Source organism: Galeopterus variegatus, unplaced genomic scaffold (assembly GCF_000696425.1).
Source record: "Galeopterus variegatus unplaced genomic scaffold, G_variegatus-3.0.2 Scaffold213, whole genome shotgun sequence".
Taxonomy (NCBI): Eukaryota; Metazoa; Chordata; class Mammalia; order Dermoptera; family Cynocephalidae; genus Galeopterus; species Galeopterus variegatus.
The window spans coordinates 173,303-195,666 of NW_007726324.1; the positions used below are offsets into that span (position 1 = coordinate 173,303).

The 22,364-nt window shown below is 56.9% G+C and overlaps 1 protein-coding gene across 1 annotated transcript in view; it reads right to left on the reverse strand.

Moving 5' to 3' along the window:
• NFATC1 (nuclear factor of activated T-cells, cytoplasmic, calcineurin-dependent 1) overlaps positions 1-22,364 on the reverse strand; it is a 128,571-nt gene that overhangs the window by 37,528 nt on the left and 68,679 nt on the right. Inside the window, exon 9 of the mRNA XM_008565914.1 lies at positions 2,992-3,374. Within this exon, the coding sequence (XP_008564136.1) occupies positions 2,992-3,374 (383 nt within the window). The remainder of the gene's footprint in view (positions 1-2,991; positions 3,375-22,364) is intronic.

Below are 22,364 nucleotides of genomic sequence, written 5' to 3' on the forward strand. Positions count from 1 at the left end.
TTCAACAGATGAGTCACAGGGAAGTGAATTCAGAACCATGTCCACACTCGAACCTGAACACGGCCTGGCACCACCTCCTGGTCACTATAAATGTCCAGGAAGCGGCCAAGGGCAACTACAGACCTGGCGAAGGCAGGACCGAGGGACTGCAGAAGAGGAGCTTCCTTAAGGTGAGGTGGGCAGGGCCGAGCCCGTGGCGCACTCGAGAGAGTGCAGCGCTGGGAGCGCAGCAGCACTCCCACCGCGGGTTCGGATCCTATATAGGGATGGCCGGTGCGCTCACTGGCTGAGCGTGGTGCAGCCGGTCTCAAAAAGGACAAAAAAAAAAAAGGTGAGGTGGGCAGATGTTTTCCAGCTGGAGCATCTGGGGCTCCAGGGTCCTGTGGGTGTCAGGTGTGGGAGAGGCCCCAAAGGAAATGCAGCCCACAGTGGATGTGCCTGGCCCGGCTCTTCTGAGCATGAGGTGAACCTTCCATGCCTGCCCCTGGGCGCACAGGGTGACCAGAGGACCCCTGGCACTGCATCTGTCCCTCACATTCACACGTGGCCTGGGGCTGGGACAGCCCCCTCCCAGTGACATGTGAGCATGGTCCAGCCCCCCACCCCCATGGACCCAGGCCTCAACACTGGGACTTTCAACTCAGCTTTGACCTCCAGGGCCACCCCAGAGTGCCGAGCACCCCATCCTGTCCCACTTCCAGGCAACATTCTGAGTGGTGGCCCGGCGCCCCGCTTGGCCGTGCTGGTGCAGTTTACCACCTGTCCTGGCACTCCTCCCAGTGGCCCACCTGCCCCGGTGCCACACACCCCACAAAGCTGTGAGACCCGTGTCCCGTCTCTGGGCCAGAGGGGTGCTGCCCAGACGTGGGAGCCTGGGCTGGCCGGAGATGTCGCCTCTGCAAGGCCGTCCTGCCCTCGACCAAGCAAGGAAGGCGAGGGCAGGATCTGGAGAGAAGAGACATGCTCTGCTCTCCCCCAGCTACCAGCAGGACCACGCCAGTGCTGAGACAGGGCACTGTTGAGTAACACTCCCCGGGAAGGCAGGAGCCTGAGGCATGTCAGCGCCATCGTGGGCCCTGGGGGTGCAGGGGAAGGAGAGACGACAGGACAAACTCTGACCACAGGCTCACACCACAGAGCAGGACACAGGTTCAAGGGTGGAGGGTTTTCTGAGCAGAAACATTTGCAGGCATGCTCCTCAGAACGCTGTGGCCCCGAGCGAGGGGTAAGCAGGAGAGCGTCTGGCTGGGCCTTGTGTCCACCTGAGCATACAGGAAAACTTGAAACCCTGAGGCACGGGGACTGTGTCCTTCTGGGTCACAGGGCTGATGCCAGATCTCATCACTGTGAGGGCTGGACGCCCGCATCCAGCAGGCACCTGCCCCCAAGTGCGCTGAGAGAGCAGTACAGAGCGCGGGAGCCCAGCGGACCTGCCACCCACGCCCGGTGCTCTTCCCAAAGGACCCCGCACGCAACCAGCTGCTTGAGAGCTCACAGAACACAAACAGGGAAACCTCAACACTTCCAGAAACAGCTGTAGTGGGAGAAAAAGCCAATAGCACTCAGCGCCTATGCTGTCATGGGAGACCGTCTATAGCAGGCTGGCCCGCGAGGCTCCGCCTGACAGCATGGCACCCGTGCCACCCGGGCCCCACCTGAGTCTGGGGGTGGACGCCTGCTCCAGGTACGCCGGTTTTCACCAGGCCTGGGAGACGGCTCCCGCCTGGGAGACCTGGCTGTGCCTCTGATAGAGGCCCAGACTCCCACACGAACACTGATCGAATCGACTCTGAATGAGCCACTCGCCCGCCCCAGGTCATGTGACTGCTCACCATTGCAGGGACATGTGAGCTGCAAGTCAGGGCTGCCTCCATCACACCCAGCTGGAGCAGCACCAAATCCAGAGAAGAGAGCAACCCCTCAACGCACATGTGAAGAACAGCGTGACATCTTGTCATCTGTCACGTTAGTGCTCAGGGCGCTTTACACCTGTGAGCCTGGCTGCAGATGTTCGAGGACATGGCTTTCCACACAGCCCTAAACACACACATCAGCTGTGCTTCTCCATGAGCCAGCAGTGTGTCGTGCTGGAAGACAGGGCCCACATGTGGGCCAGAGCCACCGCTGAGGGCCACTGTTCCCTTGTTCTCTGTCTACCGAGCTCCTGACAAGGCTGTCACAGCATTTAAGTACTTTTGCACAGTGCACAAAGTGTTTGTCACTTTTAGCTAAGCCATTATTCAAACACTGTTCACTAGACTAAAGAAGCTCCTATGACAGATGCCAAGAACTGAGAAAGCCTGACCAGAGCCCAGCTTGGGGATGGGCCCTTCCTGTAGTCAGAACTTTCTGAGTTCGAGCTGAGCAGCTCTGTGTTCAGCTTTAGTCGGCAAACCTGGGCATCCCGAGATTGTGCCTAATACCACCCAGACAGGGATCACCAAAGGTCTACACCGAAGGATCAGCCAAGAACATGATGGCACGATGACTGGAGCAGAACCATGGTCACGCGGCCCGTTGGCTGAGCTGCCCCCACGGCACACGACCCCCGGAGAATGGTCTCCCGCACCCAAACACTAGTGCGGCGGTGCCCCTGCACGAGCAGCCCGCCTGCACACCCCTCCTCCGCGAGCTCGCGGATCACACCTGGGTGAGCGCACACCCGTGCGGCCGCAGACACTTACCGTCGTCCAGGTACAACTGGTCCAACTCCTCAGGTTCTCGCTTGATCGTTACAGGAATAGGGGCCAAATTATGACTATTGTCCTCACGCACCTCAGGCAGTGACAGCGGCCGAGTGGCTGGAGACGCATTTCTGTGAACCTTCGGCAGTTGGTGCTGCTGGTGGCCCGTCGCGGCCAGGTGGGCTGGGCTGCAGGACTGCAAGCAGGCTGGCTCTTGGGCCACGGGCAGAGGTGGAGAAGAGGGGCTTTGGGGACAGAGTGTTTGCTGGTAACCAAGGGAGCAGCTACTACTCAGATGTTGACTCACCTGCGGCTGCAGCCTGGCGGGGGGCGGCTGCTCGGGCGAGCCTGGGAGCGGGACCAGAGGCCTTGGCACTTCCTGAATGATGGGGACCTCTCCAGCCAGAGGCTGGAGTCCGAGGTGACCGTGGCCTGGGCTGGCAAGGCCCTTGGTGTAGACGGCAGAAGAAAGGTCATGGAGCTTTGGGCTCACGCTGGGAGGTGTGGACATCACGGTGCTCCTCTGTGGACAGGGAGGGAAGCCGGCCATGAGGCAGGCGCCGGGGTCGGGTGGCATCGTGAGCTGCTGGCTGTAGTACGGCCTCGGGAGGGGACTTAAGCCCTGGCTCATTGGCGCACAGGTCGCAGCAGGCTCGTAGTCGTCAGTGGGCTCTGTTTTTATAGCTGGAACTGTGAGGAGGAGAGAGAGCTGAGTAAGCATGAGTTACAAGTGGGTGTGTCGGGCGGGCTGTGGTCAGGACACCCTCTGCAGAGCAAACAGTGTCCCGACTGGGCCTGGGTGTCTTTTACCTGGTTCTCCCACCCAATTAAAAACTAAAGCAGTGAGTCACTGGCTGAAGAAAGCTGTGGCTGGTCCTAATGCTGAGGAGGACTGTTTTCCTTGGAATCTCCTCCAGCACTAACGTGCTATAAAAATCCATTTGCAAACTGCAGTAGAAGCTTTGGACCCAAGGGCCTGTGGATTTGTAGTAATCAAAGCAAAAATTTTAACTTGGATGTACTACTGCATTTCTGCTACTGACACTGTTTGATAAATGTCTGTGCATTTGGTAAACATGACACAATATGGCTTTAGAAGTCGGTCAAAATCCAACAGAAAAGATAAGTGCCTATCTGCTGTGGGAAAGACGCCTTTGATCATTGAAAAAGAAAAGCACTTTACATAGGCAGGAATGCCTCTCCTCCCGCCGCTGCTCCACTCCCGCACTGGCAGGGCCCGGATGGACGCCGGGCGCTCCCCAGCTGCACCCAGGACATTCTGCCCACCCCTGGCAGGAAGAGCTTGCGAGGAGACGCCGCCTCTGTGACTGGGCTCTTGTCTCTGAGACAGAGCGGACCTGCCCCTGTGGAGTGTGGGGAGGACAACAAGCAGGGGTCGTGGCCAGGGGACGAGGCTTCTCTTCCTGTCCTCATTCCCCTCCCACGGTGGCTGCAGTTTCTCGCTGGCCTTACGCACGGAAGACCTCAGTGACACACGGCGCTGCGCGAGGAATGCAGTGTGGACAACAGCCTGTCCTCAGACTCTCCTGCTCATCGTTTCACCTCTTCACATGCCACGTGCTGGGGGTTTTGGCAGCAGAGTCAGCCACAGGGGGAAAAATTCCCTCCATCACAGCCTACGGGCCAACTGTGCCCCTGAAAACAGGCTCACGTGCTCCCTGGACAAACACACATGCTACGAGGAGGTCCCGGGCCTCCTCCTTAAATGAATAAAAGCGTCTCTACAACTTGACAGAAACTCTTTAACCCGGGTCTTGAGCCAGCAAATATGCCCACCTGTTCCCCATTATGGCTGCGGCGTCTACGAGTCCACCAACAGCTGTGAATGATGGAGACGGAATTTTCCTGAAGCGGTGCTGGGGCGGGAGGGAGCACCTGTGCCCCTCACCCCCCACGGCTACTGACGGTGGCTCTGCTGGAGGTGGCAGGAGAGAGACAAGGTGCCCCACCCCGCCTGGAAGGCATTGCCAGAGTCCACCACACACGACTGTGTGTGACCCGCTTGGAGTCTCTGAGGCCAGAGACAGTGACACGTGGAGCATTCACACCGGGGATCACAACAGGACTGTTCTGTTTTGCTGTTTTCCGTCATCGTTCAGGTCTCTAAATGGTTCACTGATGTTCTGAGCTCAAGACTTTAACATAAACAGACAAACCCCATTGATCTATAGCTCAACTCCTGCAAACAAACTTTTAAGTCTTTTAAAGGCTCCATACGCTAATACGAAAAAATACATCCCATTGTTTCTGTGGGGTTTTTTGGTCGCTCCTTTTCTAATATTCCTCACAAATGAGTAATTTTTACCCAAATTAGAAAGAACACCCCTCCGCGCACTGAGTAGGGAGGTGCAGGGTTCAGAGCGAGCAGAGGAGCTGACATTGGAAGGAGGAGGGGAACCGCAGGGGCCATGGCGGTGACGAGGCTTCCTCGCCAGGACCTGCCTCCCACTTGCATCGGAGACCACAGCTCGCCAGTGCTGCGCATCGGGGCCCATGGAGCCCTTGTGTCTGCCTTCAGTGACAGGACAGGTCTAGCAGCTGGAGACAGGTGGGCACAGAGGACAGCAGGGAGGGGCTGTCTTTCTGCTTCCGGGAGAGACACTGGCTCCGTCTGCCCAGGGGCTGGTCTTCTCCCGTCCACTGACGCTGTTGTCCCAGAGAAAACCGCCCCTGGCTGCACAAGGAGCACCAGGGGTGACATCCACCGGTCATGACTAGACGAGAAGGTGCCACGTGGAGCCGCAGTTTCTGAGTCTCCGGGAGGAGCCACAACAGCGGGCCCCCCAGTGCCCGGTGCACATTTGAGGACCCACCGTCTGCTCTTCGAGGAAGCTGTGAAGATTCACTCTCCGAATGTCTTTCAGAGCAGTGACCGGGCTCCGGGCTAAACGCACAGCCATGCTCCGGACAGCAAAGAGAGGGGGCCCTGGCTGCACAGGACCGCCAGGAGGCTGTTCAGGTCCCTCCTTGACGTGAGTGGCACCCTCGTCCTGCCATGCACATGGAGAGGCACTTGGTGGCTTGCCCTGTGTAGAACCTTGAAAAGCCCCCTTGCCCCTCCCCAGGGGCTTCCCATTAACCTCCCAATTGTACACGGATGGCCTCCTCCAGCCCGGGGGCCAATGGCCACCTTGAGACCTCTTCCACCAAGGGAGCCGCAGGGACGGGGTTCCTGCTGGGGTGTACTCCACTGAGCCACTCCTGGACACGGCTTCCGCCCAGGCTGGGAGCCACTCACTGGCCTCCCTGGGCAGTCGGTTCTGGTCTGCTGCTCTCCGCCTACGTGCAGGGGGTCCACAGACGCAGCAGGGTGAAGACCTGGGCACCTGCACAGATCCGGGATGGCCGTGGCTGCAAGGCAGACTGCCAGGAACGAGATGGACGTCCTCATGCTGAAGAGAAAACAGTTTTGTGACCAACTCATTTTACATTAGAGAGTCAAATATTTGAAGTCAGCTGTCGGCTCCAACACCTTTTTGGGGGGCCGCCGGCTGTAGGAGGCAGCCTCTCCCATGTGCAGGTCCAGATTCACGCACGTGCTCCCCAGCCGTCTGGAATCCTACAGAGCAAGTTTTCATCCAGGGCACCCGCGGCAGCTGCAGGCACACAGTCCCCCCAGACGGCTCTGCAGAGGCGGCATTTAGGGAACTGCCCCCACCCCAGCCGGAATCATTTCAGCCTGTCTCAGGCAGGTTGTAAATCCAGACATGGCAAGTGCTGGGACGAAGTCAGACCCTGGGAGAGTGCCCAAGAGGCACCCAGGAGGCAGAGCTCAGGCCAGAGCCTTAGAGGGGACACAGCCGCCGCCAAACACAGCCCCAGACAAATGAATATGACCCTGGTGGGTACCAAAGTCTTCCCAGTTCAAAAGACACCAGTGTAAAATGCTGGCGTCCATGATGGCCAAGTTTAAATTCTAAATTAGATTGTTAATTTTCAGAGTTCATGATCTTAACAAAAAGGCGTATGGCTGGAAGGTGAAATTAATACCCTATCGGGATGCTGTCTCCACTACACTGGATTTTTAGCCAGTCCCCAGAAATGTGGCCAGGCACAAGGGCCAAGTCATCTCTTGCATAAAGTATCCCCCGAGCTCTTTAAAAACTCTTACCCCGACGGCTCCATGTGACATTAAAGGTGCAGTCCCAAACACAGCTGGCCAATAAATGCCAGTAGACATAATTTATCTGCTGCACAGGGACACACATGGCAAGCGTGGCTGGACCAGGACCAGCAGCTCTGGGAGGCCAGGCGAGGTGGCGTCTGCTGTAGCATGAGAGGGTCTGTTGTTTATGACCTGTTTAAAACTGCCCAGTGGCACAGGCATTAACTCCATATCTCTGCAGCCACCTTGGGTTCTTCCTGGGAAAGTCTCAGCCATAAGGGCTGGGATGACATGGGGTGCCCTGCACGCAGGGAAATGATTTCCATACATGCAGGGGGATGTCCATATCCTGTGGGGCACCAGGCTCCCGCCACCCTGACTCACCGCAGGCCTGCTTCTCCCGCCCTGCAGCAGGAGCCTGATGCCCAGCAGAGGCCGGGCAGGGGGCTCCCCAGGAATGTGCTCGCGTGCACTTAGCTGAGATGGTCCCTGCTGTCTGCACTGGGGCTGAGGCCTCTAAAGTCACTCACGTCCCTCACCCTGAGATTACCAGAGGTGAAATTGGGGGGGCGAGTGATGTGGAACCGATGGTCACAGGATGTGCCCTTCCAGTGACAGTGTCTCGTGATGTCCATTGGCCCCAGAGCGCATTTGGCAGAGGCAGGTCCAACAGGCAGGGTTGCAGTGTGAGTTTCCTGCCACCTGCTCCTCTGCACCGGGCTGTGCCACCTCAATCCGGGCTGGGCTGTAGCAGCCTCCGCTTCTCTCCGCCTGGCCTCAAGGTCCAGCACAGTCCAGAGGTGGCGGGACAGTTTCCCGACAGCCGGCCAGCAGCGTCCAGATGGCAGGACCTCACTCGCCCTGGAAGATGCAGGTGGTGGCCGGGCTGCTCCGAGGCCACCTCTTCTGGTTCTTCACACTCTGTCCAGATGACCACACTCCATCTGCATTCTTCCGTCTCCCTGTCTGTGACCTGAGCGAGGCACCTGGGGGACAAAGGACCACTAGCAGCTAGGATAACCGGGAGCTCCAATTACTCAGCACTAGCTGGAAGGTTTCGGGATGAACCCACCTGACCTGCCAGCAAATGTGTTCAAGCCCTGGGATACTCCACAACAGACGCAGCACTGGGAAGATGCAAGCCTAACCCTCGAACTGGAGCCCCATGCCTGCCATTCCCACACCACCCACGGGTGCGCACGGGCACAGACGTACAGCAACTGTGCCAGAGTCCATGTTTCATTTCACATGTGGACTTCAGAAAAAACAAACGCCTGCTCTGTACCTTGGAGCCTCTGGGCAAAGGCCTCGTGGTCTCTGTTAGTAAGGGCGTGAAAGAGTGTGTCCTGCACAGAGGCCTTGGCATTGGGGGTGCTGAGGTGGGGATCCAAGTCCACCGCCAACAGCACTTTCCTCTCGGCTGACACAGCATGATGCAATGTCTCGGTGCGTCTGTCGCCGTGGATCATGCTGGCCAGTGGGAGGTATGCAAACAGGACCCAACACAGCATAGCTCACTCTAAAGCTATGCAGTGCAGCCCGAAACACCACGTGGTGAGTTTATGATCTAAACTTATCATAGAAAGCAAAGGTGTGAAGGGTTGATGTGGGTCCTCAAGGCCACCGTCGTTCACAAAGCGTGCTCTCATGCAAGAGGTAGGCTGCTGGCGCTGAGCCCAAGGCAGTGATGGTTCTGTCCATGGAGACTGCATGAGCTGGACGTCACTGTGGATCACACAATGGGACCAACACCTCGAATCCCATGGCATGGGCCTCGTGTCCTCTTTCCAGGGGCACCAAGGGCCTGTCATATGTCTGGTGTCACCCTGACATGCCAGGCGTCTGCCCCGGCCACAGCAACAGCAGGGAGCCAACATCCTGACAGAGTTCCTTTGCAGGCTGGGATCTGCAGCATTGCCAGGCTCTCTCCCAGGCCCAGTGCAGATTCATCTCTGGTGACAGACGCACAGCAGTGAGATGGGATGATCCTGCCCCGGGAGCCCCCTCCTGCAGCCCCTGTAATGGCAGTCTATGGGCCCAAGAACAATGTTGCTGGCCTCTTGAACCCACCCCTCACCTGGCAAATGGGCACCCATCCCCACGTGGCAATAGCGGGCGGGGGGTGCCCCTTCTGAGGCGGCAGGAGGCCTTGCTTGGCGGCAGCGGTCGAGCCAGCAGAGCCCTTGCCCGGGTGAGGCTGGAGCACTCCTTGCGGTGATGGCTGCTCCTCCTAACTGCCCGAGCAGACTCTCCCTCTGGGTGCCTGGTGTGTCCAGGTTCCAGGGGACAGCTGAGGTCCCCGTGGTTCACAGACTTGGGCCGTTCTGTTATATCTCGCAAAAGAGCAGGTGAGAGCTCGTTCCTGTGGGGAAGGGGGCATCGCGTGTATGCCCCATGGACGGACAGTAGACAGATGGATGCCTTCCCGGCTCCACTTCTGCCACCCCCACCACAGGCCCATCTGCGACTGCCCAGAACATGTCCCCTGAGACAGCCAGTCCACACCCAGCAGAGCTCAGGGCCGCTCTGCTCCTGGGTGTGTGGCCTCCGGAAGCGGCTGGGTCCTGCCCCTGCCCTTCTCCAGGGACTCAGTGTGTTGTGCAAACAACCACTGACCATTTCAATAGAAGAACAGAGCTGAGGCAGCAGGGGCCCCTCACGGGATCTGAGGCAGCATCGAAGGCTTGGATGCCCTGCATGGCCTCGTGCCCCACGACCATCCACCTGGATGAAAAGACAGCGACCAGGGCCAGCTGCCCGGGCGCAGAGGGCAACGGCAGGTGGTCTCCCGAGATGCGTTCAGACAGCCCACAGCATGCAGACTGCCAGGTAAAGATGAATGCCTGCGTGCTGCCATGTGCCAGGCCATCCACCACCTGGCTGCAGGGCAATGGCAGAAATCCAGAGGCCAGACGTGGCTTTGTCCAGTCCTCTCACCCAGGGGCGGCCGCGGCCTGTGCTGTGCTCTAAACCATATGAATGGCCAGGCTGCCTTGTGAGAGCCTGGGGCGCAGAGTTGTACTGATGCAGATCCCCTGCATTGGTGCCTGCAGAGCTCCCCACATCTGACAAGTGAGGGAGAAAGGATTCTGCGAGGCATGAGCGGCACAGCCGCAGGTGGAAAGGACACAACTTGTCACTTGTGGTGTTTTCGTTTAAACTCTCCTCCCTGAGTCCACGTTTCCCCTGCGCATTTGGGTAGAGTTGCGGCCGTCCTTGGCATAGGGGCAGGTGTCCACAAGCTCTCTGACTAGCCCAGCCTGCGTCTGGCTTCCTGCCCGGCCACTGCAAGTGCGTGAGCACAAGGCTCAGCTCTCAGTTCCTAGCAGCCTCCATTTCCCCAGCGGAAACGCAGAGCTAACAAGGTCTGTCTGAAGATCGTGAGGAAGAGGAACTGACTCAAGTCATAAAGCGGCGGGCACAGAGCCTGCTCCAAACATCAGGCTGCTCACGCCACGCTGTCAACCAGCCGGCCCACTCCCCAAATTGCTGCCTCTTCTCTGCGCAGGGAGAAGTAGGAGACGCAGCAGAGACTGGGGCCACACCCAGAGCTGCAGCTTGGATGAGCAGGGACTCTGCTGTGGACCAAACGTGTCCCCCAAACCTATACGTGGAAGCCCTAATCACAATGTGACTGCATTTGGAAAGGGGGCTTTCAGATGTGATTCGGGTTAAACAATGTCCTGAGGATGGGCTGTGACCCAGCAGTACTGGTGTCCTTATGACAGAGCTGCAGCTTGGATGAGCAGGGACTCTGCTGTGGACCAAACGTGTCCCCCAAACCTATATGTGGAAGCCCTAATCACAATGTGACTGCATTTGGAAAGGGGGCTTTCAGATGTGATTCGGGTTAAACAATGTCCTGAGGGTGGGCTGTGACCCAGCAGTACTGGTGTCCTTATGACAAGAGGAAAGAGAAGTCTCCTCTGCCACTTGAGGACCCCACAAGAAGGCACCATCTGCAATGCGGAGGCGGCCCTCTCCAGCCGGGCCATGCCGCACCCCGTTTGACTTCCAGCCTCCAGCACGGCTGAAGCCAGTGTCTGCCGTTGGTAAGTTGCCAGCGTGGGGTGTTTTGTTACGGCAGCCAGTGCAGACGAAGACACGCTGTCAGAGCCCCCTTCTCTGTCTGCACTAACATCTGGTCCCTGGGTAGAGGCAGCCCTGTGACAGCACACAGGCCGGTGTGGCCTGGCACGCAGTGAAGCGCTGCCCCCGTATAACCCCTTCTCGGTGGATGCCTGCAGCTGTGGGTGACCTCAAGTGCTTCAGCTTGACTCTCTTCACCAGGTACGTTCCACGGAACGGAACAAAGGAGGTCTTGTTCCCAGTCCAAACCCCCAGAACACAAAGATCAGACTGTCTTTCCTCTGCCGTGACACTGAAGCCCAAGTTTTGCCATCGACATGAACAGCCAGGAATGACAACTGCAGGGCACAACTTTCAAAGATGATGAGGAAAGGAAAGCAGAGAGAGGAGCCAGGCCGTGCCCGCAGGTGACAATGCTCCTCCCACCAGCTCCAGGGCCTGGATTAATGCCAGGGTGGGTGAGGGGCCGCAGGAGCTGAGGGAGGGATGATTTCACACCCACCAATGCACTCCCCAAGGCCGGGACGGCAAGGGTGCCCCTATTCAGAACTTGTGCTCTGGGGCACATGCGCTGCCTCTGCCACACGGCCTGACCAGCGTCCGTTTGGAGGGTGCTCAGGTTCCAGGAAGGCCAGGCTTCCTGGGCGCAGGATGCGCAGATCCCAACCATGCACCTAGCACGGCTGAAGCCAGTGTCTGCCGTTGGTAAGTTGCCAGCGTGGGGTGTTTTGTTACGGCAGCCAGTGCAGACGAAGACACGCTGTCAGAGCCCCCTTCTCTGTCTGCACTAACATCTGGTCCCTGGGTAGAGGCAGCCCTGTGACAGCACACAGGCCGGTGTGGCCTGGCACGCAGTGAAGCGCTGCCCCCGTATAACCCCTTCTCGGTGGATGCCTGCAGCTGTGGGTGACCTCAAGTGCTTCAGCTTGACTCTCTTCACCAGGTACGTTCTACGGAACGGAACAAAGGAGGTCTTGTTCCCAGTCCAAACCCCCAGAACACAAAGATCGGACTGTCTTCCCTCTGCCGTGACACTGAAGCCCAAGTTTTGCCATCGACATGAACAGCCAGGAATGACAACTGCAGGGCACAACTTTCAAAGATGATGAGGAAAGGAAAGCAGAGAGAGGAGCCAGGCCGTGCCCGCAGGTGACAATGCTCCTCCCACCAGCTCCAGGGCCTGGATTAATGCCAGGGTGGGTGAGGGGCCGCAGGAGCTGAGGGAGGGATGATTTCACACCCACCAATGCACTCCCCAAGGCCGGGACGGCGAGGGCACCCCTATTCAGAACTTGTGCTCTGGGGCACATGCGCTGCCTCTGCCACACGGCCTGACCAGCGTCCATTTGGAGGGTGCTCAGGTTCCAGGAAGGCCAGGCTTCCTGGGCGCAGGATGCGCAGATCCCAACCATGCACCTGAACACCCTTTACCTCTAGCACATCAGGCTTAAAACACAGAAAGTGAGAAATTAAAACACAACTCTTCACTTTCTGGCTAGAATAGAGAGAGCCGATGAAGGTGGGATTTAACAAAAGAAGTCTCACCAGGGTCTTCGTGAAATTTCCGTGTGAGCAGGAAGGAGCAGCAGTGCCACACATGAGAAAGTGAGAAATTAAAACACAACTCTTCACTTTCTGGCTAGAATAGAGAGAGCCGATGAAGATGGGATTTAACAAAAGAAGCCTCACCAGGGTCTTCGTGAAATTTCCGTGTGAGCAGGAAGGAGCAGCAGTGCCACACATGACCATAGCTGAGCCGGCTCGGGAAGAATGTTCCAGAACGTGCTTGGGAACAGCTGTGCTTCTAGGCACAGCAGGCCCCGCTCTGCAAGAGCCGGGCAGCGTCCCCTCCTGCCCCCATCACCCCTCCTGTTCTGTCATCACCACCAGGACTTTATTTTGCCTGTAGAAGAGGGTCTCGGAGACGTCAGCACAACCTTCTTTATTTGGAATCAGGAAGGACTTCTGAGACGAGGCACAGACCTGGGCTGAAATGTTGGCCTAGGAGACCCACCTCGAGGCCTCCGGAACTGCCAGCTGCCCCTTCCACCCGTGTAAAGTGGAGGTGACCACGCTCACCTCCCAGGCAGGAGCGTGGAGGGTCACGTGCTTATGCCTGCCGTCCACAGCTGTCACGCAGGCACTCAACAGACAGAGGTCACGCTGGGGCGGCCGTGACTGTGCAGTGTGCTCACATTCTCTGCTAGGAGAGGTCCTGCATGCACTTCTAAAGTTGCAGAGGCATGCGGCACACAGTCAAGGCTGATTTACTGTTTGTCAAAAGCAAAGAGGCAGTGTTGCCCAGGATGGGACAAGAAGGGACCGGTTCCACTTCGAAGAGCAGGACAGTGGGGAGACAGCTCACGCACCACCTGGCAGCTCTGAAGGAATTGGGCTCTGGGCACTGCGTCCTGCACATGGCACACCAGCGGCTGGCCTGGCCACCTGAGCTGTCAGAGCTTTGTCTCTGCCATCCATGAGATGAGGAGCCTTGATGGGATGACCCCAAGCCTGCTTCAGAGGAGCCAAGGGCTGTGGGCCAGCCGCAAGTCAGACGGGCGGGAGAAGACCTGCAAGCTCAGTCAACCCAAGGCATGCTTTTTTCCCACCAGAAGCTAAATTACTGTGTAAAGTCTCTACTGAGCATCCATAGTGACTTAATGAAGACAATTAATTTGAGATTAGACTTTACATGCAGTGAACTTGGAAAAAATGAACCAAAAAGCTTAGTGGAAAAGGTAAAACCAAAAATTGCTGTAAAGAGGACACTGGGGCTGAGCCAGGTGGCCGTCCTCAGCCAGTTGCTTGCCACGACTCCATCTGCAAACCCCACGGGACCTCAGCTCCATTCCTGCCATCTGAGCCTCTTCTACTGACATCCTCGCTGACGCCACTGTTATTTCTGGATTTAATAATGCAAATAAGAAAACAGTGGAGCCTCGTCCCCTTCCTACCCTCTGACGTAGGGACGGATTTTCAATCCTAGGTCACTGCGCCTGACCAGAAACACTAGCACGTTACTGTTGTGAGGAGAGGATGTTTGCTCTCCTTCTTGGGGTTCAGTCTCCCTCTTGCTCTCAGCTCAATCCCCAGCAAGGAGGGTGGGGCCTGTGTGGTGAGGGACCCTGCGACCCTGAGGCACATCTGTCTGTGGTGGGTGCCACCTCCCCAGCAGGTCAGCTGACTGACATGCTTCCTGGTCAGAGATGTTTCCTTGCCTCACATCACGAGCAGGTTTATCACAGAAGCTGCCCCCCGATCTCTAGACAACCCTAGGCAGGGCTGGTGGCCCCTGAGGGTTGAGCAGATCTCCTCAGGAAGGGTGTTCTGACCATGCAGGGGACCTGCCGAAAAAGGCAGGGCCTTGTGTCCTCACACAGAAACTCAATGCCCAGAGGCAGGTTTCCTGAGAAGTCCCAGGACCCTCACCTGCACAGGTGTGTGCTCCAGGTGGGGAGAGGGGCCCAGGTGCCTCAGAAGCATTTCTAGGTAACCAACTAAAGGGATATCAGACAAAAAGACTGAGTCTCAAAGATAAAATAATTTGTCACGATTTATTTTCTCATTTTAAAGAAGTATGGACTTTGGTGGGCAATTCTGAGTTTATGACTTGGTTTTCTTTTTCTAAAGAGCTCCCTGCCCCCACCCAGGGAACTCGAGTGCAGCCTCCTGCAGGAGCTTGGGCCAGCATGGACACACATCTTCTAACCAGAGCTGGCAAGTGTCCCTGCACCTCCCGGCTCTGTGTCTTCAGTTCTGACTGACAGGCTGGAATAACGTCTCAGAACCATGGACGTTCCCACCAGTCTCTCACGACAGGTCCCCGCTCTCACAACACGACTGGGAAGACAGCAGTTTCCTTTCGGAAGATTAAATTTAGGCACCGTTAAATGACACAGTGGCAGATGGGAAGGTGACGGAGCCTCTGTGAGTGCCATGCGCTCTGCGGCCCCCTCTGCAGCCGTGCCGCGTGCTCTGCGTTCTGCGCGGGGCCCTCCCAGGGCTGCCGGCGCCGATGCTGGGACTGCCCATGGGCTGCGCAAACGCAGCATCTTCACGCTCAGTGGAATCTCTTCCCCATTAAATGCTTGGTCCCGGCGGGGCTAAGAGAACCAAAGCGTCCTCCTCGGTTCACTGCACAGCATCAGCCAAAGCTGATGGTGACGAGCAGCGCGCCAGAGCGGAGCTCCTGCACGCGGCCTGACCATCGTGAACTGACGGTTGGCTTGGAAAGTGAGCGTGCTACTTCAGAGGGACAGGGTCCGGGTGTCACCTGGGAGTCCTTGATGGGTTTACCAGCTGCTGACTCACCAGAAGACAATGTGAGCACTGAGACAAGCAGCAGAGAGGGTTGGTGGCTGAGATGTGTCCCCCTGTAGCAGCAGACGTCCTGGGCTCATGACTCCCAGCACCTGAAACCCTCAGGAGGGGCTGCACGTGAGGACGGCCTCGTGCAGAGCGGGGCCCTTCCCAAGGACACGAGAGACGGGAGGTGTCTGGCACAGTGAGGACAGGTATCTTTGCTTGCTCCCAATTTTGAGGGAAAACCTAAAATGAGGCCAGATTTCACATGCTATGCATGGAGATGGGTGTCACGGGTAGGGTTTAAATGGATTCGCTTCTGTTACCCTGTTCACTTCAACAGCACATTTTATGACCTTAAGAAGACTCTGCCCATCTAAGGAGGGGACCAAATTCCCCAGAAGCGTCTGCTGTGACCACCAGAGCCAGCCACGACTGAGCGCAAAGCTCCTGTGACAAGGCAGCAAGGACCGAGGACAGATGTCGGCAGGCTCACAGCTACAGTTGAAAAGCAAAAGAAACAAACCCAAAATAACTCAGAGTTGGGCTACGCCTCCCAGTTAATGCACTCCCACCATCTGTCTGTGAGCTTCCGTCCCCATGGCCACGTGCCTTCTGAACGTAGCTGGGCACTTTGCCTGATAGTGACATAGTAGAAACCATCCCGCGGGACTCCAAGACGCAAATGCACTCACGCTAAATGCAGGGAGACCACTGCAGAGGGGGACAGAGTGCCGTGGGGAGGACACGTGCCAGGCGGAGACCTGCGTTTTCCATTCGCTCTGTATTTATTGAAGAGTGGCACAGCAACAGTCACGTGGATCAGGTGCGGCGTCAATGCTGGGGACTCAGCACCACGGCAGCCTGGGGTCTCTGCTCAAGGAGCTCACAGCCTGGTGAGGCAGCAACGTGGTCACAGCCAAGGGGGTTGGGGGGGGCTGGGGAGGCAGGAGGGGGGATNCGGCTGAAGCCAGTGTCTGCCGTTGGTAAGTTGCCAGCGTGGGGTGTTTTGTTACGGCAGCCAGTGCAGACGAAGACACGCTGTCAGAGCCCCCTTCTCTGTCTGCACTAACATCTGGTCCCTGGGTAGAGGCAGCCCTGTGACAGCACACAGGCCGGTGTGGCCTGGCACGCAGTGAAGCGCTGCCCCCGTATAACCCCTTCTCGGTGGATGCCTGCAGCTGTGGGTGACCTCAAGTGCTTCAGCTTGACTCTCTTCACCAGGTACGTTCTACGGAACGGAACAAAGGAGGTCTTGTTCCCAGTCCAAACCCCCAGAACACAAAGATCGGACTGTCTTCCCTCTGCCGTGACACTGAAGCCCAAGTTTTGCCATCGACATGAACAGCCAGGAATGACAACTGCAGGGCACAACTTTCAAAGATGATGAGGAAAGGAAAGCAGAGAGAGGAGCCAGGCCGTGCCCGCAGGTGACAATGCTCCTCCCACCAGCTCCAGGGCCTGGATTAATGCCAGGGTGGGTGAGGGGCCGCAGGAGCTGAGGGAGGGATGATTTCACACCCACCAATGCACTCCCCAAGGCCGGGACGGCAAGGGTGCCCCTATTCAGAACTTGTGCTCTGGGGCACATGCGCTGCCTCTGCCACACGGCCTGACCAGCGTCCGTTTGGAGGGTGCTCAGGTTCCAGGAAGGCCAGGCTTCCTGGGCGCAGGATGCGCAGATCCCAACCATGCACCTAAGACCCATGGACTGAAGCCCAGGCTCCGTGTGGTGGCCGCTAACAACAGCTGACCGTGACCCGTGCCGAGGGCCCCGCCCCATGCTCTGTGCTCACATAACCTCATCGCCCTCTCTGCCATCCTGTGGGTGGGTTGACAGTGTCCCATGTACAGAAACATGAAGGTGCTGCAGACATAGGACACAGATGTCGAGGGGCATAGGCGGGGCAGGCCTCACCTCAAGTCCATGAGCGCCGGCCCATGGCCAGAGATGTGGACGAGCCCTTTCTCCAGGGCAGTTATGTGGGGTCTGACCACCACCCGATCAGCCTGATGGCAGAGAATGATCAAAACAGACCCCACAAGCCAAGACACGCGTGGACGGGCTCTCACCAGCAACACGCAGCTGCACTCTGACTCAGGGAGCACGCGATCCGGCTCCTGGCGCCGGCTAAGCTGCTGGGGTTGAGGTCAGAGGCACAGCCTTCAGGGTAGAGGCCAGTGAGGAGCGGCCATTCTGCCTACATGCCACGGAGAGCCGCCTCAGGACGGGCTGCCTGTCCCTGTGCATGAGTGGCCGCTCCTTGGTCAGAACGTCCCCTCGTTCCACGTCCTGCTGCCCAGACTTGCCAGTGTCCAGCCTCACCACGGATTCACACTAGTTCTGTTTCTGTGGCCTGGAGCCCTGAGATTTCTAAACAGAAGCCCCCGCCCCCACCCCGGGGGCTGCCGGGCGCTGTGCCCAGTCCCCGCAAAGGAGCCTCTGCAGGAGCAGTTTCCTCACAGCCACCGTCCAGTCCTGCCCCCAGCCCATGCGCATGCTGCCGTCTGTCCCCTTGCTCACCTCTAACCTCTTCAGAAGCCAAAGTCCACCTTCAAATCCTTCCCTTATGTTTCAAAATGGGGGGTCCAAGGAAGATCCACACGTGTGTGCGTGTGTTTTGTGTGTGTGGTGTGCGTGTGTGATGTGTGTGCATGTGTGTGGTGTGTGTATCCGTGTGTGCATGTGCTGTGTGTGGTGTGCCTGTGTGATGTGTGTGTGTGTGTGGTGTGTCTGTGCGACATGCATGTGTACCCGTGTGTGTGGTGTGCATGTGCGTGTGTGTGTGCGTGTGCATGTGTGTGCACGTGTGTTAAGCCGCCTGCGTGCACCGATGCTGTGGGAGCGCTTGGGGTAAGTGCATCTCTGATTCTCCTCCTGCATCTGGGGAGATGTCCTGGCAGGCCTGTGAGAAGCATGCGAACTGCCCCTTCTCGAATGTGAAGCCACGGCCTGTGACTTGGAAACCAGTACCCACGACACGGAGGAGTTAACACCCTTTACCTCTAGCACATCAGGCTTAAAACACAGAAAGTGAGAAATTAAAACACAACTCTTCACTTTCTGGCTAGAATAGAGAGAGCCGATGAAGGTGGGATTTAACAAAAGAAGTCTCACCAGGGTCTTCGTGAAATTTCCGTGTGAGCAGGAAGGAGCAGCAGTGCCACACATGACCATAGCTGAGCCGGCTCGGGAAGAATGTTCCAGAACGTGCTTGGGAACAGCTGTGCTTCTAGGCACAGCAGGCCCCGCTCTGCAAGAGCCGGGCAGCGTCCCCTCCTGCCCCCATCACCCCTCCTGTTCTGTCATCACCACCAGGACTTTATTTTGCCTGTAGAAGAGGGTCTCGGAGACGTCAGCACAACCTTCTTTATTTGGAATCAGGAAGGACTTCTGAGACGAGGCACAGACCTGGGCTGAAATGTTGGCCTAGGAGACCCACCTCGAGGCCTCCGGAACTGCCAGCTGCCCCTTCCACCCGTGTAAAGTGGAGGTGACCACGCTCACCTCCCAGGCAGGAGCGTGGAGGGTCACGTGCTTATGCCTGCCGTCCACAGCTGTCACGCAGGCACTCAACAGACAGAGGTCACGCTGGGGCGGCCGTGACTGTGCAGTGTGCTCACATTCTCTGCTAGGAGAGGTCCTGCATGCACTTCTAAAGTTGCAGAGGCATGCGGCACACAGTCAAGGCTGATTTACTGTTTGTCAAAAGCAAAGAGGCAGTGTTGCCCAGGATGGGACAAGAAGGGACCGGTTCCACTTCGAAGAGCAGGACAGTGGGGAGACAGCTCACGCACCACCTGGCAGCTCTGAAGGAATTGGGCTCTGGGCACTGCGTCCTGCACATGGCACACCAGCGGCTGGCCTGGCCACCTGAGCTGTCAGAGCTTTGTCTCTGCCATCCATGAGATGAGGAGCCTTGATGGGATGACCCCAAGCCTGCTTCAGAGGAGCCAAGGGCTGTGGGCCAGCCGCAAGTCAGACGGGCGGGAGAAGACCTGCAAGCTCAGTCAACCCAAGGCATGCTTTTTTCCCACCAGAAGCTAAATTACTGTGTAAAGTCTCTACTGAGCATCCATAGTGACTTAATGAAGACAATTAATTTGAGATTAGACTTTACATGCAGTGAACTTGGAAAAAATGAACCAAAAAGCTTAGTGGAAAAGGTAAAACCAAAAATTGCTGTAAAGAGGACACTGGGGCTGAGCCAGGTGGCCGTCCTCAGCCAGTTGCTTGCCACGACTCCATCTGCAAACCCCACGGGACCTCAGCTCCATTCCTGCCATCTGAGCCTCTTCTACTGACATCCTCGCTGACGCCACTGTTATTTCTGGATTTAATAATGCAAATAAGAAAACAGTGGAGCCTCGTCCCCTTCCTACCCTCTGACGTAGGGACGGATTTTCAATCCTAGGTCACTGCGCCTGACCAGAAACACTAGCACGTTACTGTTGTGAGGAGAGGATGTTTGCTCTCCTTCTTGGGGTTCAGTCTCCCTCTTGCTCTCAGCTCAATCCCCAGCAAGGAGGGTGGGGCCTGTGTGGTGAGGGACCCTGCGACCCTGAGGCACATCTGTCTGTGGTGGGTGCCACCTCCCCAGCAGGTCAGCTGACTGACATGCTTCCTGGTCAGAGATGTTTCCTTGCCTCACATCACGAGCAGGTTTATCACAGAAGCTGCCCCCCGATCTCTAGACAACCCTAGGCAGGGCTGGTGGCCCCTGAGGGTTGAGCAGATCTCCTCAGGAAGGGTGTTCTGACCATGCAGGGGACCTGCCGAAAAAGGCAGGGCCTTGTGTCCTCACACAGAAACTCAATGCCCAGAGGCAGGTTTCCTGAGAAGTCCCAGGACCCTCACCTGCACAGGTGTGTGCTCCAGGTGGGGAGAGGGGCCCAGGTGCCTCAGAAGCATTTCTAGGTAACCAACTAAAGGGATATCAGACAAAAAGACTGAGTCTCAAAGATAAAATAATTTGTCACGATTTATTTTCTCATTTTAAAGAAGTATGGACTTTGGTGGGCAATTCTGAGTTTATGACTTGGTTTTCTTTTTCTAAAGAGCTCCCTGCCCCCACCCAGGGAACTCGAGTGCAGCCTCCTGCAGGAGCTTGGGCCAGCATGGACACACATCTTCTAACCAGAGCTGGCAAGTGTCCCTGCACCTCCCGGCTCTGTGTCTTCAGTTCTGACTGACAGGCTGGAATAACGTCTCAGAACCATGGACGTTCCCACCAGTCTCTCACGACAGGTCCCCGCTCTCACAACACGACTGGGAAGACAGCAGTTTCCTTTCGGAAGATTAAATTTAGGCACCGTTAAATGACACAGTGGCAGATGGGAAGGTGACGGAGCCTCTGTGAGTGCCATGCGCTCTGCGGCCCCCTCTGCAGCCGTGCCGCGTGCTCTGCGTTCTGCGCGGGGCCCTCCCAGGGCTGCCGGCGCCGATGCTGGGACTGCCCATGGGCTGCGCAAACGCAGCATCTTCACGCTCAGTGGAATCTCTTCCCCATTAAATGCTTGGTCCCGGCGGGGCTAAGAGAACCAAAGCGTCCTCCTCGGTTCACTGCACAGCATCAGCCAAAGCTGATGGTGACGAGCAGCGCGCCAGAGCGGAGCTCCTGCACGCGGCCTGACCATCGTGAACTGACGGTTGGCTTGGAAAGTGAGCGTGCTACTTCAGAGGGACAGGGTCCGGGTGTCACCTGGGAGTCCTTGATGGGTTTACCAGCTGCTGACTCACCAGAAGACAATGTGAGCACTGAGACAAGCAGCAGAGAGGGTTGGTGGCTGAGATGTGTCCCCCTGTAGCAGCAGACGTCCTGGGCTCATGACTCCCAGCACCTGAAACCCTCAGGAGGGGCTGCACGTGAGGACGGCCTCGTGCAGAGCGGGGCCCTTCCCAAGGACACGAGAGACGGGAGGTGTCTGGCACAGTGAGGACAGGTATCTTTGCTTGCTCCCAATTTTGAGGGAAAACCTAAAATGAGGCCAGATTTCACATGCTATGCATGGAGATGGGTGTCACGGGTAGGGTTTAAATGGATTCGCTTCTGTTACCCTGTTCACTTCAACAGCACATTTTATGACCTTAAGAAGACTCTGCCCATCTAAGGAGGGGACCAAATTCCCCAGAAGCGTCTGCTGTGACCACCAGAGCCAGCCACGACTGAGCGCAAAGCTCCTGTGACAAGGCAGCAAGGACCGAGGACAGATGTCGGCAGGCTCACAGCTACAGTTGAAAAGCAAAAGAAACAAACCCAAAATAACTCAGAGTTGGGCTACGCCTCCCAGTTAATGCACTCCCACCATCTGTCTGTGAGCTTCCGTCCCCATGGCCACGTGCCTTCTGAACGTAGCTGGGCACTTTGCCTGATAGTGACATAGTAGAAACCATCCCGCGGGACTCCAAGACGCAAATGCACTCACGCTAAATGCAGGGAGACCACTGCAGAGGGGGACAGAGTGCCGTGGGGAGGACACGTGCCAGGCGGAGACCTGCGTTTTCCATTCGCTCTGTATTTATTGAAGAGTGGCACAGCAACAGTCACGTGGATCAGGTGCGGCGTCAATGCTGGGGACTCAGCACCACGGCAGCCTGGGGTCTCTGCTCAAGGAGCTCACAGCCTGGTGAGGCAGCAACGTGGTCACAGCCAAGGGGGTTGGGGGGGGCTGGGGAGGCAGGAGGGGGGATNGTTGTTGAAAGAAAGTAGTCTCATTTTCATTCAATAATCTAAACGTCCTGCTGATTGTGGCTGCAGTTCTAACAGTTCTAACGTCGCACTGCATGACCATTATATAATTCTCACAGCTGACAGTCTGGGGACATGTGACCTTCCAGTGACTTACATGGATCTACTTTCATTACATTTGCAATAAAAGAACTAGTTTGCTGCTACAGCTGTGTAACTGAGCTGAAAAAAGATCAGAACAGATCATTGTTTTAAATGCATTATGTGTAAACATGTAAAACCCAAACGGGCTCCTTACTTGTAAAGATTATAGGACAATATATTTTTAGCAGTCTTCTTGATAACAATTTTAAAAACACTTTGTTGAAAAATCAAATAAGTTCAGGGTTCCCTCCCTCAAGGAGGCAGTGCAGAGGTGGACACAGACAAGAAAACAATTATAACACAGCAGGATGGATTCCCCGATGGAGATGT